This window comes from Podarcis erhardii (genome assembly GCF_964252035.2).
Source record: "Podarcis erhardii genome assembly, chromosome: 16".
In the NCBI taxonomy this organism is placed as follows: Eukaryota; Metazoa; Chordata; class Lepidosauria; order Squamata; family Lacertidae; genus Podarcis; species Podarcis erhardii.
This window is the reverse complement of record NC_138514.1, coordinates 6,037,837-6,062,533: the sequence shown is the minus strand read 5'-3', so window position 1 is coordinate 6,062,533 and position 24,697 is coordinate 6,037,837. Positions and strand designations below refer to the sequence as shown.

Here is a 24,697-nt window from a genome sequence, read left to right as displayed (position 1 = left end):
TAAGGGGATCAGGAATCCGGGGCCCCCCACGCAAGAATCTGGGGGGGGGGGGAGACGGCGAGCCAGCCAGAGCGCAGGAATCTTTCCACCCCCCCAGCGGCAGCAGGAAATAGCGCGGACGCGAGCGCGATACTGTAGCAATCTGAAACTGGCTACCAAACGTTCCACGAGGGCGGGGCTCCGGGCCGGTGACGTCGCTCCCGCGGGGGCGGGACAGCGATGTGTCAACGTTCTGGGACTTATGTAACCTCCTCTACCCACCTTCTTCCCAAAAAGAGAGAGCGAGAGAGAGAGAGCGCGCGTGCAAAAGTTTGGCGCTCCAGTGCATCCTGGGAAATGTAGTTACAGATAGGTAGCCGTGTTGGTCTGCCATAGTCTAAACAAAAAATTCCTTCCAGTAGCACCTTAAAGACCAACTAAGTCAGTTCTTGGTATGAGCTTTCGTGTGCATGCACACTTCTTCAGATACACTGAAACAGAAGTCACCAGACCCTTCTATATAGTGAGAAGGTGGGGAGGGGTATTACTCAGAAGGGTGGTGGGAATGGGTGATTGGCAGATAGCTGTGATGAGCCTGTTGACGACTCTTAACGACTGCAATAGGTCTTACAGGAAAAAGCAAGGGGTGAGAAGGTGAAAAATGGCTTTGTCATGTATAATGAGATAAGAATCCAATGTCTTTGTTCAGACCAGGTCTCTCCATGGTTTTAAGTTTGGTAATAAGTTGCAATTCAGCAGCTTCTCTTTCCAGTCTATTTCTGAAATTCCTTTGTAATAGAACAGCTACTTTGAGATCTTGTATAGAATGTCCTGGGAGATTGAAGTGTTCTCCTACTGGTTTCTCTGTCTTGTGATTCCTGATGTCGGATTTATGTCCGTTTATCCTTTGGCGTAAGGTTTGGCCTGTTTGTCCAGTATAGAGAGCTGAAGGACACTGTTGGCAGTGAAGGACACTGGGAAATGTAGTTCGCCGTCGTTAGGTTGAGCGCAGAGAGCATCCCGCATGGAGAACGGGCAAGCCATCGCCAGCGAGGTCACACTAGTCCGGTGTGGGTTGCGGGGAAGGAGAAGCTCGGCACACACACACACACACACACACACACACGTGTCTCAAATGCAGGCCCCTCTGTCTGGTCCTCAAGAGACTCTCCAGGACACATCCCGCCTCACCAGCCCTGATCCTCACCCTCCTCCTCAGGTGCTCTTGTCTAGCTGGAACATGTCCTTGAAACATAAAGTCTCTTGCTTGCTTGCCTGGATGGAGGGTGGAAGGAGATGGAGATGCAGTTACAGGTGGGCCTGGAGGACTGGGGACCGGAGTTGGTGGGGTAGTGCCCCATTTGCCCCAATGGATCAACCTCCACCGTGTCTTCTGTTCTGATATATCACAACAATTACATTATTTTGACAGGTTTCCTAGTCAACTGGAAGGCTTGTGAACTGTGAGATGATTGGTTTTAACCCATCTCACTACAACCTGCAGAAGGGCCAGAGCTTCTCATAGACCAGTATTGTATTGATTCCAGATGAAAGTTTTCCTTTTATTCTCTGCCGTCCATTGTAAAGGCCTCTGCACTAAAATTGACTGATTATAGTCTTCTTGTCACCCACATTCAGATGCTCCTCCTTTGAAGGGCATGATGAAGATGGTCCTTATTTTGTCATTGGCTTCTGGTGCTCAGATATATTGTTCCCAGATGTGGAGGCTCATTTACATCTCTGAAGGGTAACAGTTGCTGCTTGAACTCTCCTTTTTTAATTCAGGTAGGTAGCCGTGTTGGTATCTGAAGAAGTGTGCATGCACATGAAAGCTTATACCCAGAACAAATTTAGTTGGTCTCTAAGGTGCTACTGGACATTTTTTTATTTTTTTATCCTTTTTTAATGTATAAGACTTGACTTTTGCTAAAGCCACCTAAGCTAATAGCTGCTACTTAGCTTATTAAATTCACACACACCCCAAACTACTTCTGTATTGCCTGGAGAAAGCCATTCTGTTGTGCTGAAGCTATTGGCAATAAGTGTCAGCGGATATCTCAAGCACTGGAAGAACATCACTTTTAACATCCTGAGTTTTTCTTTCTCCAAAATACATGGAGCTACTAGGTAAAATCTCACGCAGTACAAGCCAGTTCAAGTTGAGCTATTTTAAGTTCCCTTGATTTCACTGCTTATAATTCTAACCATACAACCAGTGAGAGAATTATTAACTTGACATAGGTTGTGTCCCTGGCATGTAAGCTTTGCAAACCTGGAGCTCTAAGCTAGTTGGCCTAATAGAAGAGTGTGAATGTATCACTCAAAAAGTTTAAATTCTACGTCTTCCATGGAGAAAAGTAATTTTCAAAGCGTCTAATTACCAGTCCAGACTGGTAGGGTCTGGAGATGCCTTTCCCCCCCTGTATCATCTATTCAACTAGTGCTACTTCTGAAATGTGAAAATGGAATAGTCCAGGGTCATTAAGAGGTTCCAGCAACACCGAACAGTTACTCCAAGTTGTGACAACCTTACAAAAATCCTGTCAGAGTTCCTCTGCACAGTCACATGAGTTTCTTATCTTTTTGCGATTGCGGCAAGGCTCATTCCCCACTGCTCCCTTTATCCAGGAATAAAAAGGCCCAAGAACAAACGCCTTAGATAGATTAGATGAAGAGCCACTAGTTTATGGGTGCAAATTCGCTGATCTGCAACCACTGGCGGAGGAAGAGGAGTGCGGGGGGAGCACACTGCCCCCGGCAGCGCAAACCCGGTGGGGTGCCATTGCGGCTGCACCCTGCCTGCGCTGGGCACCATGTCCCCATAGGTGGCGTGCCACGCCCCCAGGATGCGCACCACACCGCCCCTGGGACATGCGCCAGCTCCGTCCCCACCTGCTCTCCAGCTCCGGTGCCTGAGCATGAAGCTCCGCCACTGTCTGCAACGCCCATAACTTGCGTCAAACTTTCTCCTTACAATTTGTGTGGCGTGAATGCCTTGTAAGAAAACCTGGCATTCCACTTGGGTCCTACAGCCTGAAAAATGTGCCATCTCTGCGCTCTGGCCCTTGTGGTCATAAGCAACTGTTAAGGAAGGTGCAACTTCCTGTGCTTGTGGGTGTGGTGTCTTCCTGCCCTAAGTCAGGCCTCGGCTTCTGCACATACAGACTGCCTGGAATGGCGGCCATTCGCTTCCCTCTGTGATAGGTGTAAATAAGTCACAGCAGACAGAGGAGTGCACAGGACAAAACTAGGTGTGTTTGTGATGAATGTGGCTGATCTTGCTTGTGTCACATTAGATGCAGGGCTCCACACCTTGTGCCTTTTTTTAGCCAGTCTTTCTACATGTTTTTGTACACCCTATTCCATCTCCCTCTTCAAGAAGATTGCCCCAGTTCAGACACTGGTCTCAGCACTGCTTGTGCTAAGGCCAGCTTAGCTTGAACAATGTACTGGCATTCTATGGCTCTGGAGAATCATGGTATGTTTTCTAAATTGTGGCTTCTTTCACATGCCTACACAATTGCTGGGTGTGGATCACTCAGCCTTCCAATGGGTTGAAGGAGCGTCTCCACCTCCATCGTTCTGCCCGGACACTGAGGTCCAGATCCAAGGGCCTTCTGGCAGTTCCCTCGCTGCGAGAAGCCAAGTTACAGGGAACCAGGCAGAGGGCCTTCTCGGTGGTAGCACCCGCCCTGTGGAACGCCCTCCCACCAGATGTCAAAGAGAAAAATAACTACCAAACTTTTAGAAGACATCTGAAGGCAGCCCTGTTTAGGGAAGCTTTTAATGTTTAATAGGTTATTGTATTTTAGTGTTTTGTTGGAAGCCGCCCAGAGTGGCTGGGGAAACCCAGCCAGATGGGCGGGGTATAAATAATAAATTATTATTATTATTATTGAAGCCAATGCTAGCCGTACTCAGAGAAGACTCACTGAAATTAATAGGCATTGCTTACTTAGGTCCATTAATTTCATTGGGGCTATTTGTCACGGTCCGGTCTACGGGTGATCAAAGTTCTGGCTGAGGACGTTGGGACCAGGGGCAAGATGGCAGGGTGGGAGCAGGAATGAGAGTCCAGAAGTCAGGGGTCCGAGGGGCAGGAAGCAAGGAGTCACGAAGTCGAGGATCCGAGGATCAAGAAGCAAGGAGTCAAACACAGCAAGGCAGGAAACATGTTGCTGTGGCAAAGAGGTGAAGAGAAAATGCTGACCTTATATCCCTTCGCGGCTCTTGCCACCAGGTGCAGTGAGTTACCAAGCGGCCTCACCTGTGCAGCCGCGCCTTGCCTCTCCAGAACAAACTTAGGAAGGCCCCAGTCCTGCGAAGCCCTACCGGTCACAGGGCCTGGTTCCAGCACGCACTCCTGACACTATTACAAGTAGGAAACAACCCATAGCTTGGCACAATAGTAAGGTTTTTTTGTTTGTCTGTTTTGTATGTGGGTCATGTCTGCATTGCTTGGGGTCAAAAATCTTTGCAAAGATCTAGCCACTCCCCAAAGTTGGTTGGTTGTTGTTGGCATCTATCTGTCCCGGAAGATAATGGAGGAGTAGACCTTTGGGAGTGAAGTCAAACTGTTGGAAGGTTGCAGCTGCTGCTGTGACTGTAGAGACCAACATGGAAAAGTTGTTGGTGCACAGCAATCAAATCATGTTTGCAAATACTAAGAATGTAATGTATATGAATCACAGTACATAAAAGCCAGAATTAAGGATGATTATTTTAAAAGCAGTAACATAAAGAATAGGAAAACCCAACACTCAAGCATATGGCAAAAAAGCAATAAAATTACCATGAAAGCAAGACACCCCTTTGGCACTTTTGCACAGATCCTTGCAGTAGCTAGAGCAAGAGGAAACACTGTAAGTCACAGAAAAGTCAGTATATTTTTTCTGGGATGGTTTTTGAGCGTAAGCCTAATAAAATAAAAAGAAGAAAAAATTCCAAATCCACAGTTGGGCAATACATTTATTGGGAGTCAATGAAATGTCACAAAAGTGTGACAAGCTTTCAGGTTCTCAAGAACTCTTTGCCAAGTAAGATGAGACGCAAAGCAGGAAGTGGGGCAGGGAGTTGAGGTAAAAGTGGGTGGAGGGAGTTCAAGAACTAGTTCTGTTTTGTAACTGTCTCTCTAAGTTCATTTTTTGATTTTTGAGATCTTCCATCTCAGGATTTCTGTAAACCTATCTTTGTGGGCAATAAGGAGTATGACAATATCAACCACCAGTCATCACCAATGGCATAGTCTAAGAGGAGATAGCCACAAAGGCTTACATAGCTTAAATTAACTGACTAGGAAATTCTGAAGTTGCAATTTTAATGCTACCAAAAAGGACCAGGAACATTTTGAACTTATATCAGAAAATGTGCTTTGTACTTCAAGCCTATCTCTTGAGCTTAACATATGCATTGGGGTTGACCAAAGAATGTGCACAGACAACAAAATTGGAGTTTCACATTGCTGGAGGTACAGCAGCAGGGATCATTTTGTGTACAACTTAAGGGTTAATTCTGTGTTAGTCAACTAGCCAAGAGAGGGAGGGGTGTGGTGTTGCTTAGCAACCAGGCAGAATGGCATGATCTTGGCTAAGATAGCATACTGGGTAGTTTTGAGAGTTTTTCCTCTATAGGTTTGTTTGAGCGTCTCCATGCTACATACAAGGCCTGAAGTATGAAAGACAAAGCCTCTCTGTTCCTTTGTCCTCAAATTAGTATACTGTTTTCCTCAGTAAAGTGTTATCAGGATTTCTTTTCTCTCCATCTGCACTATATAAGTAACTTCAAGTAACAACATTTAGAAAACGAGTTTTCCAGGTTTTTTGAACCCTGGTCTCACAGGTCCTAGTCTGACACTCTAACCACACTACGGGGCAGAATTAACAACTTTCCAAAGAAATTATCCTCTAAGATTCCTCAGGCTGGAAAAGGTTTATTACCCCTTATCTTTACAATAACTTCCGAGATACTTAAGATTAAGTCACTTGGCAAACTGGTTGCTCATCTGTTGACCGTCTGAGTCTCTGGTGTTTCTTCCCAAAGATCGTAAGTTTGGTTTTTGAGCAGGTGATCTTTACACCTTCCTCTCTACTATATTCACCAAGCCTAGACAAATGCTTTTTTGAACTAACGCAGGCAAGAGATAGAACCATTTCAAACGCTTATAAAATATTAGAAGCTTCGTGGGGACTGATTCCTTAATATTTTTATACTCAATCTCTTTTCCATTAGGAAACTCAAAGCTACGTATTTTGGGTCCACAAGCAGTCTCCCATTCTGGCACTGACCAGACCCAAACCTGCTTAGCTTCATTACTATATACAGTACGTAGATGATTGGGGTGGAATGTTCTGGCAACTTCCAGATTAGATTAGCTCTAGGCGAGTCTTCCCTTAGGTCAGCTGTTCCCCAAACACAAACACACACACACACCATTGCCCAGAGACCACTTAAAAATGGTGTCTTGATGAACCACAAATATTTTTTAGCTTGTTGTAGCAATTTTGAGGGGCAGATGGGGCGAATCAGCTTGGGAAGGCAGCCCATGTAGAAGGAAAACACTGTTCCTAAACCTCCACTGCCTTGCAGGACATCTTCAGAAGGAAAAGCTAAGGGGTGAACCCTACACACTGGTTGGATAGTACCTTGTACTCCTCCTTCCAAAAACTCCTGCAGCCAACCTAGTGCCAAACATATTGCTCTGCTTTCCTTTGGACATCTGTGAGGCCAAGAGGGCTGGTCTTGTTTGGGGAGCCTAGGACCTCCATACACACTGCCCAGGCTTGTGTCATGGGAGGTCCCTTTGGTGCTGCTAATGAAATCAATGGTTTGACTCCACCCTTGGAGGCACACTCCATTGTCTCTCGAGACAGATGCCAACAAACCACAAAAAGGGTAGCAATTGTAATGCGCTGTGCTGGATGCTGCATGGTTTTTGTGTTTCTATTGCTTATTTTGTACATGCTGTCATAGCATTCAAATGTCACAGACTTCAGAGACACAATGTGGACCACTAGAATGATGCTTGGGAACCCTGCCTTAGGCTCTACCCAGAATCTGTAGCCTGCACAGAATACAGCAGCTCAGTTGTTGGCTGGGCTTTTCCGACACCATAGAACACCTCTGCTGAGGGAGCTGCATGGGCTGCTCTGTGCATGTTTTGTGTCTAGCATTTAAAGCCCCAAACAACTTGGGCCAAGGATAGCTAAGGGACTGTCATGCCCTACGCCTGTCTTCCCAGCAACTGTGCTCCTCAAATGGGGCACAGCAGAGAAATCAGGCTCTTGGTGTTGCAGCTCCAGCCCTCTCAAATTCAACGACCAGCTGAAATCAGACAGGCTCTTAGACAATACTGAAGAGGGTTTGGTTTTCAGAAGGCTTTCCCAGAGATATGACCCAATAATTTCTGAAATACTAACTGCACATTTGTAGGAATGGTTTTGTTTTTAGTTTGCAGAAATGGTGTTAACAGTTGTGGGAATTTGTCTTCTATCTTTGTTGATGACATCAGGCTGTGAAGCCACTTATAAATTAGTTAAATAAACAAGGATAAGTATGAAATGAAGCATCTTTCGTAAGCTACTTTGGGAGCACACAGGTGGCACATGGTTGCAAAGTGGGAAAGAACAAGCATCACCTACTGATGATGTAACTCTTCTAGCAAGCCTTTTAAGGAGAGTTCTTTGTCCAGTCTGCATCTGTACTGGAACCACTTTTAGATGGACCGCTTTGTTTCCAAATGATTAGACTGTTATTGCATTTTTGTTGGCATTTTGAGCTGCTTCGAGTACAGTGGTACCTCTGGATGCGAACAGGATCCGTTCCGGAGCCCCGTTCGCATCCTGACGCAAACTTAACACGCAACTGAAGGGGTCGCGTTTTGCCGCATGACGTCATTTTGAGAGTCCGCGCATGTGTGAGCAGCGAAACCCAGAAGTAACGTGCTCCGTTACTTCTGGGTCGCCGCGGAGTGCAACCCAAAAATAATTAACCTGAAGCGTATTCATCCCGAAGTATGACTGTACATTCATGTGGAAAAGCAGTGTACAAAAGGTAAATAAACAATAACCACCCCGCTTAGGTAGCAAAAATTGTGCCCAGGGAGAGAACAAGGGCATGCTTCTCGGGACACCCTTCTGTCACATGTTTTAAAGGCAACTTCTAAAGTGGGAGGCCGGTTGTGAAGCATCAGGCACCCTATGCGGTTTAGAGTTTGGTTGCTTGCAGCTGGCTCACTGCTGCCACATTTATCCTTAAAGCCTGTGATATACTCACAGACCAGGCCACAGTGGGACAATGGGAGGCTGGCCCAGGAAGTGTGACTCCACTTTCCACCTCTGAATGATTATAACTGCATATGGGAGAACGCAGCCCAGAAGGGCCCTTGTAGCTATGCTATGTATGATGCACGTAGAGGAATAGAAGGCATTTATCTATCTCAACCAACACTCCACAAAGATCAATGCCAATACCAATGACTGGGAATTAATATTCAGAGATTCACTTAGTTGCCTGTTATTAAGCCTGCTCAGTCCTGACTGACAGACGGACATCTTTAAAGTGAGGATGGGGAACCTATAGTCAAGCCCTCCAGATGTCTTTTAGTACCGCAATTCCCATCAGCCCCAGCCAGGGCTCAACTGTCAGGGATGATAGGAGTCGTAGGCCTTTACAATGTCTACGGCAGGATCCATTGCTTGATCCAGACCAGGATTCCCAGAATGCTCTGGGTTAAGCATGGACTTGTCCACCCCAGGATGCACAGAGAACTTGGAAAGGAACACCACCATATGGAACCGTGAGAGAGGAAAGGATTCTAAAATAAATGTAACAAACATAGCCAGAGTCCAGGTTCTTATTTCTAAGTCCCAAGCTTCTGAACACAAGTTACCAACCTCTTGAAGGGCACAGATTTCCCACACACCTGCCTCCAATTCAGGCACCAAAATCTCCACTAGCCCAGTTTTTAAGAGGCAAAGGTGCCTTCGCTGAATTCGCTTAACACTTTTAGAGAAAAGCTAAAAGTTGAAAAGGCGAGCACAAAACTCTCAAAGGGTTCTAGCCTAAGCAAGACCTGGGTTCGCAGAGTCAGTTTTTATTTACATGTCAGGGGAGGCTTAATTCCACCTCCTCCAAAGTCACAAAAGGAAAAAAGAAAGCAAGAAAACTATATTAAAAAAAAAAAGTTTCATCCCTAGCCAGGATTGTTGACAGCTGCTCCATCACCTTGGATTACGTAACACTGGGATCTTTTCAGGTCTTCGGCAACAATGATAAATCATGATTAAATTGTGTTTCGCACTCAGGGCCGCAGGGAAAGGGGGGGGGGGAGAGAGGTGTTGGTGGGGAAATGCACATCGCGAGGGGGCCCTAAATGTTAATTCAATCTTGGGGGCAGCTGTGATTGTCTGGACTGAATGCCTAGTACTCGTCTAGTGTATCAGCCCGTGGAATGGAGAGGCCCCGCTCCTTCAGCGCTTGCACTTTCAGCTTCTCCGACTCCTGCTTGGCTTGCTGCTCTATTCGCTGCACTTCCAGGATCTCCTCAATCGACACTTGCTGCAAAGGCGTGTCGCTTTCCTTCTCCAGGTCCTGCAACAGAAAAGGAAGGCTCAACCACCACTCAAATTTGTCAACCCACACCACCTTTTTTGAGGTTGAGGAGAGGAGGGTTAAAGTATTTCCACCCCACTTTCAGCAGCGTAAGATCCGAGTTTGCATCGAGCACACAGCAGGAGCGGCAAAGCTCAGGCCCGAGGGGCTGGATGTGGACCCCAAGACCTTGACACCTGGCCCTCAGAACTCCCTGCAGGCAACACTGCTCATCACTTTTGTTTCACATCCTGATTTAGTGTTTCTGCCTGGCTGGAATGTGCCTTTGGACTCTGACAGTCCCTCTTGCTTGCCTGGCTTGGAGGATAGAGAGGGCTGCCCACTGTACAAAGGCCAAATGTACATTACTTGTTCTGGCCACTTTTGCCTCTGGCATCTAGCGTGTAGCTCGTGGGCTGGAAAAGCTTCCCTTCCCCTGGTACAGAGAATGGTAAAATGCCTAGAGGAGATTTTTCATTTCCATGAAAAGGACAAAAGTCGAACTACAACGAGATGCCTGGCCAATGAGGAAGGGGTCATTGATGCCAACACCGTGCCCTCCAAAGCTGCCAGCCATCTGCTAACCAAGTGATCAAAAGCAGAAGATGAAGACAAGGGATGTCTCCAATATCTGGTCCACAGAGATAGGCTCGCTTTGAGGATGGAGGCTTTATTGAGCCATGACGGATAACAGCTGTTTGCAACAGCTCTTTTTAAACACTGGGCACCTCTTGGGAGGAAGCGGGGGTTATACTAAACAAACCAACCAACCAACCAACCAACCAACCAACCAACCAACCAACCGTATAAGTTGTCCAAGGTGTTTTTGTTGCTGCTGCTACAACAGATGACACTTTAGCAATGTATGATATGGGGGGGGGGGAAATGAAAATTGCTAATTGTCTCAAGGGCCTGTCTATAAATGGGATAAGAACTCTGCCCTACATCCCAAATCAAATGAAAATTTTACACACACAACAGAGCCCAAACAGACCCAAGTCCCCTTAAAAAATGAGATAGAGGAGGAGGGTCTTTGTAGGCCCCCAAGGGGTGTCTGAGGGAGCCATGTACCCAAGAGGTATCAAGTTGTGTCCCGTCCCCCCTTGAAACAGGATATAATCTTCCTGTCTAGCAATGAAATTGACAGGTTGTAAGGGAGTCTAAACACCAGGCTGCTCTCCACCAGCATAACATAGTAGATAGAGACTGAGTGCAAGCAATCTGCATGGTTTGAGTAAAAGGCCTCAATTTGATTCAAGGCACCAAAATGGTGCAAGAATGTCAAAAAAGGGGCCTTCTGTTATGCTTAATGCAAAAGTCCCAGGGGGGAGGTAAAGAAAGATAAGAACCCCACGGCTCCTTGCCACTCCAAACTTTGCCCTTGGTCTGTTGAGATGAACTACAATTGCCAAGTCTCTGTGCTGACAGAAGAGCAAACAATTGCAAGGACCACCCCCGCTTAAACAGGGGGAGCATCATTCATCACAGTGGTTAAGGTGAAGCAGAAAAGAGCCTCCCAAAACGAATGGATGCAATGATCACATGATTTGGTTATCCCTCATCCAGAAAAAAAATGCAAGACCATCTAAAATTTGTGTGAAAAGTGCCTATGCCTTGGTTGCAGATGGGATCAGAGCTCGGATTTGAGAATGTGACGCATTCCATCAGGCAAGGCTTTTGAATCAGGGAGGTTGCAATCCTGTGTCTTGTGCAACTCATAAGAGGAATGCATTTCTTCACTTTAAAATAATCCCATGCGTCTACAAAACTAACATTACCAGAGAGATGGCTAGCCTAGAACTATTTCCCCCTATTTTGGCCATATCTGCACCATACATTTAAATCACTATGATACCACTTTAACAGCCATAGCTTCCCCCACAGAAGCCTGGGAATTGTAGCTTGTTAAGAGTGCTGAGAAGGGACCCGGGTGGTGCTGTAGGTTAAACCACCGAGCCTAGGACTTGCCGATCAGAAGGTCCGTGGTTCGAATCCCCGTGACGGGGTGAGCTCCCGTTGCTCAGTCCCTGCTCCTGCCAACCTAGCAGTTTGAAAGCACGTCAAAGTGCAAGTAGATAAATAGGTACCACTCCGGCGGGAAGGTAAACGGCGTTTCCGTGCGCTGCTCTGGTTCACCAGAAGTGGCTCAGTCATGCTAGCCACATGACCCGGAAGCTGTACGCCGGCTCCCTCGGCCAATAAAGTGAGATGAGCGCTGCAACCCCAGAGTCGGCCACGACTGGACCTAATGGTCAGGGGTCCCTTTACCCTTTACCTTTAAGAGTGCTGAGAGGAGAGTGTTGCTAGGAAAATCCTATTTCCCTCACAGAGCTACCATTTCCAGAATGGTTTAACAATCAATCAGGGAACTCTGGGAATTGTAGCTCTACGAGGGGAATAGGGGTCTCCTAACAATCCCCAGGACCCTTAAAAGACTACTGTTCCCTTTTGAGGGAAACCATAACTGTCCAAATGGCATCAAAACACTTTGAAAGTATTGTGTAGGTGTGGCCTATGCTCACCTCCAGCATTCAGAAGGTCCTGGAAGCCCATATTTCACAGGCATTCATAAACTACCATCATTTTAAGTTGCCCTCTTTTGCTTGCATGGGATCACCTGGTTTCAGTATTAGAACAGCCTTACAAGTAAGCCTACTAAAGTTACTAACCTGCCAACACATACACACACGTCTTCTGGTGAATGGCAGAGGAGGGATTGAGAACTGAATTTCTGTTTTGGTGTGGGAAAGGGAGCTCCACCAGCCCACTTGGTTTCTATGCAGGGCACAGAGGACTCTCTCCTTCCTCTACAAGCCTACTCACTCGCCTGCACGCAATTCCTTGTGGCTACCAGGCTGGTGCTTATCGTGAAAGGAGGAACCTCTAACAAACCAAGAGAAGGAATTAAGAACAAACTGGAACCTGAACTTCCAAATCATGCAAACTAACATAGGACTGACACTAATAAAGCACTTAACATAACCAGTATAAACAATTTTATAATTACCAGTTCTCTATTAATTTGGTTAGCCTCATTTTCAAGTTCGGATCCCAATTTATTCATCATCACTTGCTAGGCTAGTGTTTAACTGCAGGGCTGCACGAGAAGGAACAATGGCATTTGGAAAAAGCCTTTCTCCACCGACAGCACCGAGCACAGCAGGAGATACCCCTGCCCAATAAGCCCCAAAGGAAGTCTATGCGACAGGGTTTACTTACAATTTCTCCCAGAAGTACGACGTTCTCGCCTCTCACCACAAAGATGCCCCGAGGGATGTCACCGTACTTTTTGCCCACATGAATGCGCTCCACCGTCTGGTGCAACACCAGGTTTGCTACAAGGTTCAGGGAGAGACAGAGAGGAATGGAGATGGAAAATCAGACTGAAATGTGTGGCAATACAGGCATTGAAAACTGAATGTGCAGCTCCCAGCCTTCAATATGATTCAAGCTTCTAAGAACCATCTTCTCTCAAAATGTGGAATGGCACTAGAACCAAAAGACATAACCCCCTCATTTTCTGACAGCAATTGTCAGCAGTCTTGTGAGTGCTCTGAGAGGGCCGTAGTTTGCATGCAGAAGGTTCCAGGTTCCGCCCCTGTCCTCCCTCAGACATCCTCTAACTGGAAAGGCTCCTGCAAGGGACCACAGGATAGAGTACTAGGCAAGATGAGCCAAAGGCCAGACAATCAAGGAGTAATGCCATGTTGATATCCCAAGAACTAATCTCCTCAGAGTATTGCGGAAGAACGATGTCAATCAACATCTGATGATCTCCTTCTACTGGTCAACAATAGAAAGTGTCCTTTCATACTGCTTCACGGTGTGGTATGCTGGTTTGGCATCATCAGATAGGAAGTGCCTACAGAGGGTGTTGAATACAGCACAAGATATTATGGGCTGTCCCGTGAATCCACTGGATGAAATAGTGGAAGATCATTGCCTCAGGAGAGTGAGGAAAATTCTCAGGGATGATTCACACCCTGGCCGGCACTTTCTTGATCTCCTGCCCTCAGGCAGAAGATATAGAAGCATGATTAGTCTCACCAACAGGGTAAAGAACAGCTTCTATCCATGGGCTGTTAGGCTGCTGAATGAAAAGATAACAACAGGGCAACTGACTTTCGGGTTTGGTGGGTGTGCGTCAGTAAATGAGGGGAATTAAGACCAAGAGAGCTGAGGGGGGTGCTCGTCTCACCGTATACAAGTTGTACAAGTGACAAAATATTTCTAATTTCTAAATTTCTAATTAAATCACATTGGTGACCTTGAAGATGAAGTCCATGCAAGTCGGAAATCAAATAAAATATATAGAGCCCTCCTAGATCACACCAAAGGCCTATCTCATCCAGGATCATGTTGACCAACAGATGCCTATGGGAAGCGTATGAGCAACGACACACTCTGTTCTTAATCAGTATGTGCCAAGACCCATTGATCTCATTCATTTGTGAAGTTAACATCAACCCCATGAAGGAACCTCAAAAGCTCTCAGGCCTGGTGACCTGAAGGAGATGGCTGTTTTCCTTCTGTGGTTACTTGACAATTTACAGGACAACTATAAGTAAAGGCCATCTTAGAATCATAGAATCATAGAGTTGGAAGAGACCACAAGGGCCATCGAGTCCAACCCCCTGCCAAGCAGGAAACACCATCAGAGCACTCCTGACATATGGTTGTCAAGCCTCTGCTTAAAGACCTCCAAAGAAGGAGACTCCACCACACTCCTTGGCAGCAAATTCCACTGTCAAACAGCTCTTACTGTCAGGAAGTTCTTCCTAATGTTTAGGTGGAATCTTCTTTCTTGTAGTTTGGAACCATTGCTCCGTGTCCGCTTCTCTGGAGCAGACAAACGTGTCTGCTTCTCTGCTCTGGGCAGCTTCAAAACTGGGGTGGAAGCTATATGGGGTTTGAATTTTACTGTCACTACGTGTGTGTTGGGGAGTGAACATACTGAAGTGCTGTTGGTTTCACCTATGTATGTGGCACTTTGCGAAGAACAGATACAGGAGGACCTTGACCCATTCAAAACAGATGCAGATCAGCTGCAGAAAGGGAAGGAAGTTAAGCGAGGGGTAACACTACAAAGGGACGCGGGTGGCGCTGTGGGTTAAACCACAGAGCCTATTAATTTAATGTTTTATGTAGTGTTTTTGTTTCTGTTTTTGTATTGCATTGTATTGATTTGTTTAATTCTTTTTCTTTCTTTTTGAAATTTTTAAATTCTTAATATTTTTTTTAAAAAAAAACCCACAGAGCCTAGGACTTGCCGATCAGAAGGTCAGCGGTTCGAATCCCCGCGACAGGGTGAGCTCCCGTTGCTCGGTCCCTGCTCCTGCCAACCTAGCAGTTTGAAAGCACCTCAAAGTGCAAGTAGATCAATAGGTACCGCTCCGGCGGGAAGGTAAACGGCGTTTCCGTGCACTGCTCTGGTTCGCCAGAAGCGGCTTAGTCATGCTGGCCACATGACCCGGAAGCTGTATGCCGGCTCCCTCGGCCAATAAAGCGAGGTGAGCGCCGCAACCCCAGAGTCGGTTACGACTGGACCTAATGGTCAGGGGTCCCTTTACCTTTACCATTCTACAGCCTTGTCCAATTCCATTTTTTTCTTTCTTTTTGGCTTCTTCATTCTTTAATGAGACTTGCAAATACAAATATATATATATATATATATATATGCTTTCGTAGATTTTCACGGGTACAGGAATGCAGGTTTTGGTGTCCTCGGGTGTCTTCCCGTGTAAAAGTTGGGGTGTCTAGGCGACGTCGTCGAAACGTCGCCTAGACACCCCAACTTTTACACGGGAAGACACCCGAGGACACCAAAACCTGCATATATATATATATATATATATATATATGTATGTATATGTATATATGGATAGATAGATAAGATAGATAGATGATAGATAATAATTAAAATTTAAAAACAGTCGTAAGAGCAAGATGAATAAAAATGCACAGACAGAATAACAACGTCCAGCTCTTCAAGGGAAAAATGCAAGCCAGCCAGCCAGCCACAATCTTCTTGGGAAGGCCCTTTCCCAGAGAAGCGAAGTGCATCTTATCAAACATTCTATTCCATAGTCACGAACAACACTGCTTATTCATGAGCAATGGCCTAGATGGTGGTTGTTTTTTAATGATCGGGGATGAGGGGGGGAATGTGTAGAGAACTATTTCAGTCCTGTAGCTCTAATGTCACAACTGGCAACAGTATATATATTTTTTAAAGAACCAAAAAATCACGAGGACCTATTAGGCAGCTTTCAAGAGGTTTTAGCCGGCCAGAGAGTACATCCTGACACTATCTCCAGTGTTTACAAGGGCTTTTAAAAATTACTGAGCAATGTTCTTATGCGCTGCATATGACTAAAAACCCAACTATTTGCCAAGCAAGGCCTTAATTATAAGCTAGTTTATCTTGAAGAAAGCCAGGAGCTCCCAGCGTGTAAAGTGAAGTGGAAGATTGTTCAGATAAGAACGTTGGCTGCTGGTTCCTGGCTACAGGCACGCAGGCACTCATTCTGAAGACTTAGGGCACCCTCTAGATCAGGGACAGAGGACCTGTGGTCCTGCGGATGATGTTGGGCTACAACTCCCATCAGCCACAACCATCAAGACGACAGTGCTCAGGGATGATGGGAGTTGTATTCTAGAGCACCGCAGATCCCTCATCTGTGTGTAGATACTCAGATTTCAAGATATTCCTGGCCTGAGATTGTTGCGAGGACCATGTCACAGCCCTGCTGCTGTGGACAGAAATTAGTAGTCCAGCTCCTGAATTTATTTCTTTTCATAGGAATAAAAGAGGAGCCTGCTGAATGTTTTTGTGCACTATTCAATGCTAGTCCTACTCAGAGGAGACCCAGTGGAGTTAATGGATATGACTCACTGAAGTTCATTAATTGGTGTACTCTAGAGTAGGCCTTAGCTGAATGCAACCTTTGGTTTTAACAGTTAAAACATTTTGGCATATATTTTGTAATGAAGGGGCACGGAGCAATAGCCAGCAGCAGAGAAATTAGGTAAGGCAAGGACAGAGGACACTTGTGCCTTGGACAAAGCTTCATCTGGCACACAGTTGCCCATAGATTTCAAAACTTTTCTGAAAAACTAGATGCTGCATTGGAACTGACAGCTGATCTTCAGGAAGCCGTAGCTCCCCAGGGTCTAAGGATTATTTCCCAACTCTTCCTGAAGATGCCAATTATTGAATGTGGAAGCTTCAAGCCCTTCTTCAAAATTAAAAAGTTTCAGGATGTTATTCATGTCCGGACAGAATGGGAAAGCATTAAACCCTAGTTCTCTAAGGAGGAGGAAGACATCATGAGGCAGTCCATTTCAACTGGAGCTCCTTCACATGGAAGGTCTGTAGCTCAGGGGCCAGGTACATGGATACCTGCAGAGGTCCCAGGTTCAATATTTCTGGTATAAGTCCCAGGCAGAGCTGGGAAAGACTTGCTGAAAAATTTCTGGAGAGCTGCAGACAGTCAGACAGTGAGTAGTCTTCAGCCTTTCCCAGGACCTATCTATAGCCCAACACAGACATAGAAGTGTCATTTCTTACTTCTTTTGCCATATATTTGTGTTGTGATAATGCTGCTCTTATGACCCACCTTAGGTCAATCTGAGACACAATATTGAGTTCCTTGGACCCACTAGTTGAAACATGAACACCGTATTTACAATGGTGTAAATATTAAGCAAAATGGACCAAATCTTTGGACTTGGGAGTTTTAAAGCCAGATATCATAATCCCAGTTTTGCTCTTCATAGTGTAGACAGAAAACAGCCGTATGCAAATTCTAATACAGTGGTACTTCAGGTTACATACACTTCAGGTTACAGACTCTGCTAACCCAGAAATATTACCTCGGGTTAAGAACTTTGCTTCAGGATGACAACAGAAATCATGCTCCAGCGGTGCGGCGGCAGCGGGAGGCCCCATTAGCTAAAGTGGTGCTTCAGGTTAAGAACAGTTTCAGGTTAAGAACGGACCTCCGGAATGAATTAAGTACTTAACCCAAGGTACCACTGTACCCTCAAAGGAGCAAATTCAATGACCAAGATGCAGCAGAGACCTTACCAAAGCTGGCATCTATTATGGCTTTGCATTAGTTCAATGATACAAGCTTCTTTAACGAAGAAAGAGAACCTGTATTGTGAAATGATAAATATAAAGATGGCACAAACCTTGAGATTTTTCCCGCCAAAACTCTATTAATCACCACAACTCATTCGCCTTCCATTTCTGATCAAAATCAAGTTGGCTGGTTTTGTGAAGTCCACCATTGTCCATGACTTTGATTTCTATTTTTGCAGGGACATCCCATGTCTTTCTTGACGCCACCCCCATGTTCTTATATGCCAAAACTGTTCTTCGAATTCCTTAGCTATGTGTTGTTTCACGTAACCCAACAAGACAACCAAAGGATTCACTGGCACAATATGACACATGATGTCTCTTATTAGTTCTATTACATTTGCGCATGGTAATATGATTTTATAGCATGACGAGCAAGGCTGCATGAAGCCAGCATTAAGACAACACATTCAGACTAAACCCTTCCGATTTAGCACTGCGGGATTCTATTCTATTATCTTCACTGTTAGTATCATCAATCAAATGCAATCAAAAGGGGGCATTTCACATTTGAAACTATAAAAAGGAGTTGTTCAACATTCTGTGATGTATTGCTCCTTACTTTTTACACCAGTGCTGCCAATGCCCTGCTCTCATTTCATCTCCTATTAAACATCAACAGAGGCAATTCAAGAAAGCTAGTTGCTAAGGCGCATAATAGATTGTCCTTAGAAACCCCTTAGCGTAATTGTTTTAACGTCATACAATAATTCAAAAATCATGGATGTATTGCAAGTCTATTTTTATATATTTATTCAATTTATTCAATTTGTATCCCACCCTTCCTGTAGCTGATCTAAGTAGTTCCTAGTTTATAAGTAACTGAGAAGATTGTGGAGGATCCATCCTAACCGGAATTTCCCTGTAAATTAGTTTCCGCTAGGCACATTCTGTTCAAACTTTGTTCATTCAAAAAAACCCAATTTCTAAATTGCAGTGCTGGTTGAAAGTTTGTATTTTGAACTGAGCAGTACTGGACAATGGTGGAAAAGAGGTTCTAAAAAACCAACAAGGAGGAGTAATAAGAATGATTTCTTCATCAACCTCTGGCCCAGAGGAAAGAAGATGGGGACACAACAGGGTACAGAATGGGTCCTGTGAGTTGTTAGGAGACCCCTATTCACCCCTCACAGAACTACAATAACCAGTTCCTGGGGAAAAGGGATCAACTACTAAACCACTCTGAGAATCGTTGCCAAGGGATGGGAACATCTCTATGCACTGTTAGCAAACTACAGTTCCCAGAATTCTTTGGGGGAAGCTATGACTTTAAAGCCATATCATAGGGCTTTATAAATGTGTGCTGTGAATGTGGCCGTAATATGCCTCTAAACACCAACAACTGGAGATACTCCATGAGAAAGAGCTATTGCTTTCAAGCCCAGCTTCTGGGCTTTGTGGAAGCATCAGACTGGCCATCATAGGAACAGGACGCTGGATGAGGTTCGCATATGGCTGATCCAGCAAGGCTCTTCTTACCTTACCTTTCCTTCAGAGAAAGGAAGCGGGTATAATATTAATTTACCGCCCTGAGGGCTGGGTTAGGTTAGGAAGATGGAGCCGGACTTGCTCAAGTACAACCAGCCGCCTTTGTGGCAGAGCAGGGATTTAAAGTCAAGTCCCCTGAGCCCCGAACCCAACATCCATTGTGCTGGCTCTCAAGATGCAACTTTCACCCTTACAGGGAAGGAAGGCCTGCAGCGGAGTTTCTGAAGAGAGCTAAAGGAGGACTGCATCTTAACTGCATTGTGTCAAGCTTTTAGAAGGGCCCATTCTAGTCTTGCTCAGAGTAGACCCAGTGATTTGATCCGTTAGCTTAAATGGAGCAACTCTGAGAAAAACTCAGTTGGATGCAGCCCAACTCTCTTCATGGTTCCACTTCTTAAAAGGCCTACCCAGATATCTTGGGGCTGCCTAGTACAGTCATACCTCATGTTACGTTTGCTGCAGGTTGAGCATTTTCAGGTTGTGTCCAGCGGCGACCCAGAAGTAACAGAATGGGTTATTTCCGGGTTTCGCTGTTCGTGCATGCGCAGATGCGCAAAATGACGTCACGTGCATGCGCAGAAGCGGCGAATCGCCACCCGCACACACGCAAACCCAGGTTGCATTCTGTTCAAGTTGCAAACGGGCCTCCGGAACAGATCCCGTTCGCAACCAGAGGTACCACTGTACAAGGATTTCATCTAAAAAAGAGACTCCTGTTTTCCCCCGTTTTTTTCTTGAGTCAAAAGCTCCTTTTTAAGCATAAGGCTCCCTCTAGTGGTGCAGGCTGACAGAGATCTCCATGGCTGTGGCACTTTTGTCCCCGGGGTCCAGTGTGGCGTTGTGGCTCAAGTTTCAGACTAGGAGCTGGGAGACCAGGGTTCAAATCCCCCCCCTCAGCCATGGAGCTCACTGGGTCACCTGCGGCCAGCCAGAGCCTCTCAGGCTGACCTACCTCACAGGGTTGTTGCGGGGATTAAATGTGGGGTTAACTGCATATGTCTTGGGGAAAAAATTGGGATAAAACAGTAAGTGCAATGAAAACCTAATACAGTGGTACCTCTGGTTGCAAACGGGATCCGTTCCGGAGGCCCGTTCGCAACCTGAAAAGAACACAACCCACGTCTGTGCATGCGCGGGTCGCCATTTGCCGCTTCTGCACATGCGCGTGACGTCATTTTGTGCGTCTGCGCATGTGCAAGTGGCAAAACCCGGAAGTAACCCGTTCTGTTACTTCCGGGTCGCCGCGGGACGCAACCTGAAAACACACAACCTGAAGCAAACGTAACATGAGGTATGACTGTAAACTAAACACTACAAGTCTGCCTCATTTCTGACTGAAACCAGCGCTCCAGGATTTCACACAGCCATCTTCCATAACGCTTGATCCCTCTAACTAGCAGAGGTTCAACCTGGGACATTCTTCATGCAAGCAGACTCCCCACCACAGAATTCTAGCTGATCCCTAAACATCCTGCTAAGCTTAAGAAGCAGCTTAGGCACCTCCAGGTCCTTGCACAGCCCTTGTGTTCTGAGTAGCTGTCAGGGCCTCAACCCCTCAGCTGGACCCACCAGGACCAATGTCTGATGTGGGCTTTTCTTGGCTTCAGGCTTTCCTGGAAGCAGCAGCAAGCTGCTGCCATTTTAAATCCCCCATAATGCCCCAGGGCATTTAATTTAAGATGGCAGCTTCATGCATCCCTGCCACTGGCACCACATGAGCTCACTTCCTGGGAAGGGGGGCAGGCTATAGGAAAACAAAACCCTGTGTTTTTGTTGTTTAGTTGTTTAGTCGTGTCTGGCTCTTCGTGACCCCATGGACCAGAGCACACCAGGCCCTCCTGTCTTCCACTGAAACCCTGTTTAACCTTACATAAAAAATCCTGTTTAACCTTGTAGCCAGCCTTGGGAAGATCTGATCTCTGCTGAAGGCGCCACATGAGGTTCAAGGATTCTCTGACCCTAATCTGATCGGGGAGTGGGGGTGGAGAGACGCTCTCCCAGGCCTCATGCAGTGTTTAGAAAGCAGAAAGCTGTCTTTTTCTTTCCCGAAAGAATGCATACACATACAAGCAGTACCAGGCTTCATATTGATCATAAGTAGTTGAGGGAGGACAAACACACAGAGCGCTCAGGCAAAACAGCAGCTGCTCAGTCTGACCTCCAACTCCATCACAACTGTGCAAGTGCAGATCTGAGTGTGTGGGTATGCTTTTAAGACAGGGGTGGGGAACCTCAAGTCCAGGGGCCAAAGGTGGCCCTCCAGACCTTTATACTTGGCCCTTGGGTCTGATCAGGGACCTCTTGATTTGTATCTCAAGTCTTCACAACTATTCCATAGCCACTCCCTTTGGGGGCAGCAATTGCTTCAGTCCCCACTCAGCCATGAAGTTCACTGGGTGACCTTGGGCCCCTCACCACCTGTTATCCTAACCTTCCTGACAGGGTTGCTGTGAGGGTGAAATGGGGAGGGGGAGATCCATGAATGGCACCTTGGTTTCTTGGAAGCAAAAGGTGGCATATACGGTAAATGCAATAAATAAATAAATACAGTCAAATAAATCAGAATGCAAAGTTCTCCCTTAACACACATGCATATTCCATTGCTGGATTCCTGATCATGGTCAAATACAAAGGGGAATGAAACAGGCTAGCACCCAAAAAGGTAAGTTTACGTTGGCATACCAAACTGATCGATGCTGCGTAAATATCCAATCAGCGTTCGACCGTCCCGCAGGAGGACCAAGTGTTTCTCTGGAGGAAAATAAAAAGGGAAAGCTTCATTAGTGAACGTAAGAATGTAAGAGGCTGCTGGATGAGGCCAAGGGCCCATCTAGTCCAGTATCCTGTTCTTACAGTGGCCAGTGAGATGCCTGTGGGAAATCAGCAATCAGAACACGAGCCCTCTCCCCTCCCATAAAAGGTAAAGGGACCCCTGACCATTAGGTCCAGTCGCAGACAACTCTGGGGTCGCAGCGCTCATCTCGCTCTACAGGCCGAGGGAGCCAGTGTGCAGCTTCCAGGTCATGTGGCCAGCATGACTAAGCCGCTTCTGGCGAACCAGAGCAGCGCATGGAAACGCCGTTTACCTTCCCGCCGGAGCGGTACCTATTTATCTACTTGCACTTTGATGTGCTTTTGAACTGCTAGGTAGGCAGGAGCAGGAACCAAGCAACGGGAGCTCACCCCGTCACGGGGATTCGAACTGCCAACCTTCTGATCAGCAAGCCTAGAGGCTCAGTGGTTTAGACCACAGCGCCACCCTCCCATAGTTTCCAGCAATTAGTAATTGGAAGCATTAATGCCTCCAACTGTGGAGGCAGCGGCCACTGATAGCCCTCACCTCCAAGAATCTGCCTAATCCTCTTTTAAAGCCATCCTACTTGGTGGACATCACTGCCTCCTGGGGGAGCAAGTTCCATAGTCCGACAATACAATGCGAAAAGAAGAAGAACCCACAAGTTCAGCTCTGAAGGAAGCAGGTTAGTGGCAGCTAATGTCACCCACTCTGCCAACTAAAGGTTTGCTTATTAGATCACTGAAGCTTTTCCCACGGAAAATGCTGAAATGCCAGTTGTTGGGGAACATAGGTGGGAGAGCCGTGTGCCCTGCTTTGGCCTTCCTAAAGATCTCCAATTGGCTATGGGGAAAATCAGGTGCTGGGCTGGAAGTGTGATCCAATAGGGCAGGGTCGTGGAAGCTGTGGCCCTCCAGATGTGGCCAGACTGCAGCTCCCATTGGCCATGCTGGCTGCAGCTGATAAGAATTGGGTGTCTAGCAATTTCTGGAGGGCCACAGCCTCCCCATCCTTGCAGAACTGATGCATAATGGGGCGGGGGGAAGAATTGTGGATCAGTTGACAGAAACGCTGCTTTAACTATAAGGCAGCTTCCTATGTTTGGGGGAATGGGCTGATCCAAAGTAATCCCCCCAGCATCTCTGCATAGGGCTTTGAATGTTCCCAGCCTGGAAGCCTGAGAGCGGCTGCCAGCCAGTGTGGCCAACACTAACCCAACGTGGTTGGGGAGGCTGCGTGCGTACTATACCACTGGTTTTTGGCTTGGTGAGTCACGGACTGATCCAAGGTACCACCTGACCAGAGGAGGAATGACTGCTGGGAGGAGTGCAGAGAGAAGCGCCATGGTACCCCTTGCAGCAGCAAAGTGGGATGCCTTCATCTAGCCCATCTGCAACGAAACCTCTTTGCAGGCGCTGTAACTCTCCAATGGTTTGACTTCACCCCCCCCCCCAGAGGCACACTCCTCCATTGTCTCCTGAGACAAATCCGATGCCAACCACCCATGGGGTTTGAAACGGGACCCTAAACACATGTTTGCAGTTACAGTGGTACCTCAGGTTAAGTACTTAATTCATTCCGGAGTTCCGTTCTTAACCTGAAACTGTTCTTAACCTGAAGCACCACGTTAGCTTATGGGGCCTCCTGCTGCCGCCGGAGCACAATTTCTGTTCTTATCCTGAAGCAAAGTTCTTAACCTGAAGCACTATTTCTGGGTTAGCGGAGTCTGTTACCTGAAGCGATGTAACCCGAGGTACCACTGTAAAAGATACCGGGTCTGAAAAGGCTACAGTGCCTCGCTAGACGAAAAACGCGCAAGACGAAAACGTCTTGCGGTTTTGCTTCCTTTTTCTTAAAGCCGTTAATACCCGGGGAATCCGCGCTCCGCAAGACGAAGCAACTCGCGGAACGAATTAATTTTGTCTTGCAAGGCACCACTGTACTGCCTTCTACCTCTGAATCACATTCTTTCCCTCAAAGAATCCTGGGCGCTGTAGTTTGCCCCCTCACCTAATCACAGCTCCCAGCGCCCCTTAGCGAACTACAGTACCCAGAATTCTTCGAGGCATCAGGAGGAGCTGTGCTCCGAAGGTGCAGCGTGCGCGCAAAGATGTATTAGGCAGCCTCTATATTGTTTGCAAGCTGCGCGGGGGGGGGGGGGCTTGAGAAAGGAAAAAGGGGTCGCGGAAGGCAAAGGGAAAAGGGGGCATAACGAAAGCGGAGAGCCAGGAGGGAAGAGGAGGCGGCGGCGGCGGCGGGAAGGAAAGGGCGGCGCTCGGCAGGGCTTCCCGAGGAGGAGCCGCCGGGCTCGGGTGGCGGAAAGGCGCCCAGGCGCCTCCGTCGCGGCGCTGTACTCACTGTCGATGTCCTGGATGAGGCTGGCGGTGCCCGGCATGTAGTTCATCTTCCCCGCAGACGCCGCGGATGCTCCGCCGCCCCCGCCGCCGCCCGCAGCATCTGCCTTGGGAGAAGCGGAACCTCCCCGCGCCCTGTCCCCGCCCGGGCCGGAAGCGGGGCGGGGAGAGACGAGGAGGAGGCGGCTCTCGCCGGAGAGCGGCTGCATGCTGGCGGGAGGGGGCTTGGCCGAGGCCGGGCCCAGCTTAAGTAAGGCCCCGCTGGAGCCCACTCGGAGCCGCGGAAGCCTCCGCCTGCGGGGTGCGGCGCGCAGGCAGCCGAGGCGAGCGAGGGCAGAGGAAGCGGGG

General features: G+C 47.1%; 1 protein-coding gene across 1 annotated transcript; it reads right to left on the bottom strand.

Moving 5' to 3' along the window:
* Positions 1 to 9,054: 9,054 nt before the first annotated feature.
* Positions 9,055 to 24,515, bottom strand: LSM1 (LSM1 homolog, mRNA degradation associated). The gene is made up of 4 exons (XM_081843391.1): positions 24,354 to 24,515; positions 21,884 to 21,952; positions 12,787 to 12,902; positions 9,055 to 9,567 (listed from the first exon to the last, which is right to left on the bottom strand). The coding sequence occupies exons 1-4, from the start codon at positions 24,397 to 24,399 to the stop codon at positions 9,397 to 9,399; spliced, it is 402 nt and encodes a 133-aa protein (XP_081699517.1). The 5' UTR covers positions 24,400 to 24,515; the 3' UTR covers positions 9,055 to 9,396.
* Between the last annotated feature and the right edge of the window lie 182 nt (positions 24,516 to 24,697).

Coding starts and splice junctions, on each gene's coding strand:
- LSM1 (XM_081843391.1), bottom strand. CDS start 24,399: ATGAACTACATGCCGGGCACCGCCAGCCTCATCCAGGACATCGACA. Junction 12,903..21,883: donor ACGCAGCATCGATCAGTTTG/GTATGCCAACGT, acceptor TGAACCTTGTAG/CAAACCTGGTGTTGCACCAG. Junction 9,568..12,786: donor TCGTACTTCTGGGAGAAATT/GTAAGTAAACCC, acceptor TTTCTGTTGCAG/GACCTGGAGAAGGAAAGCGA.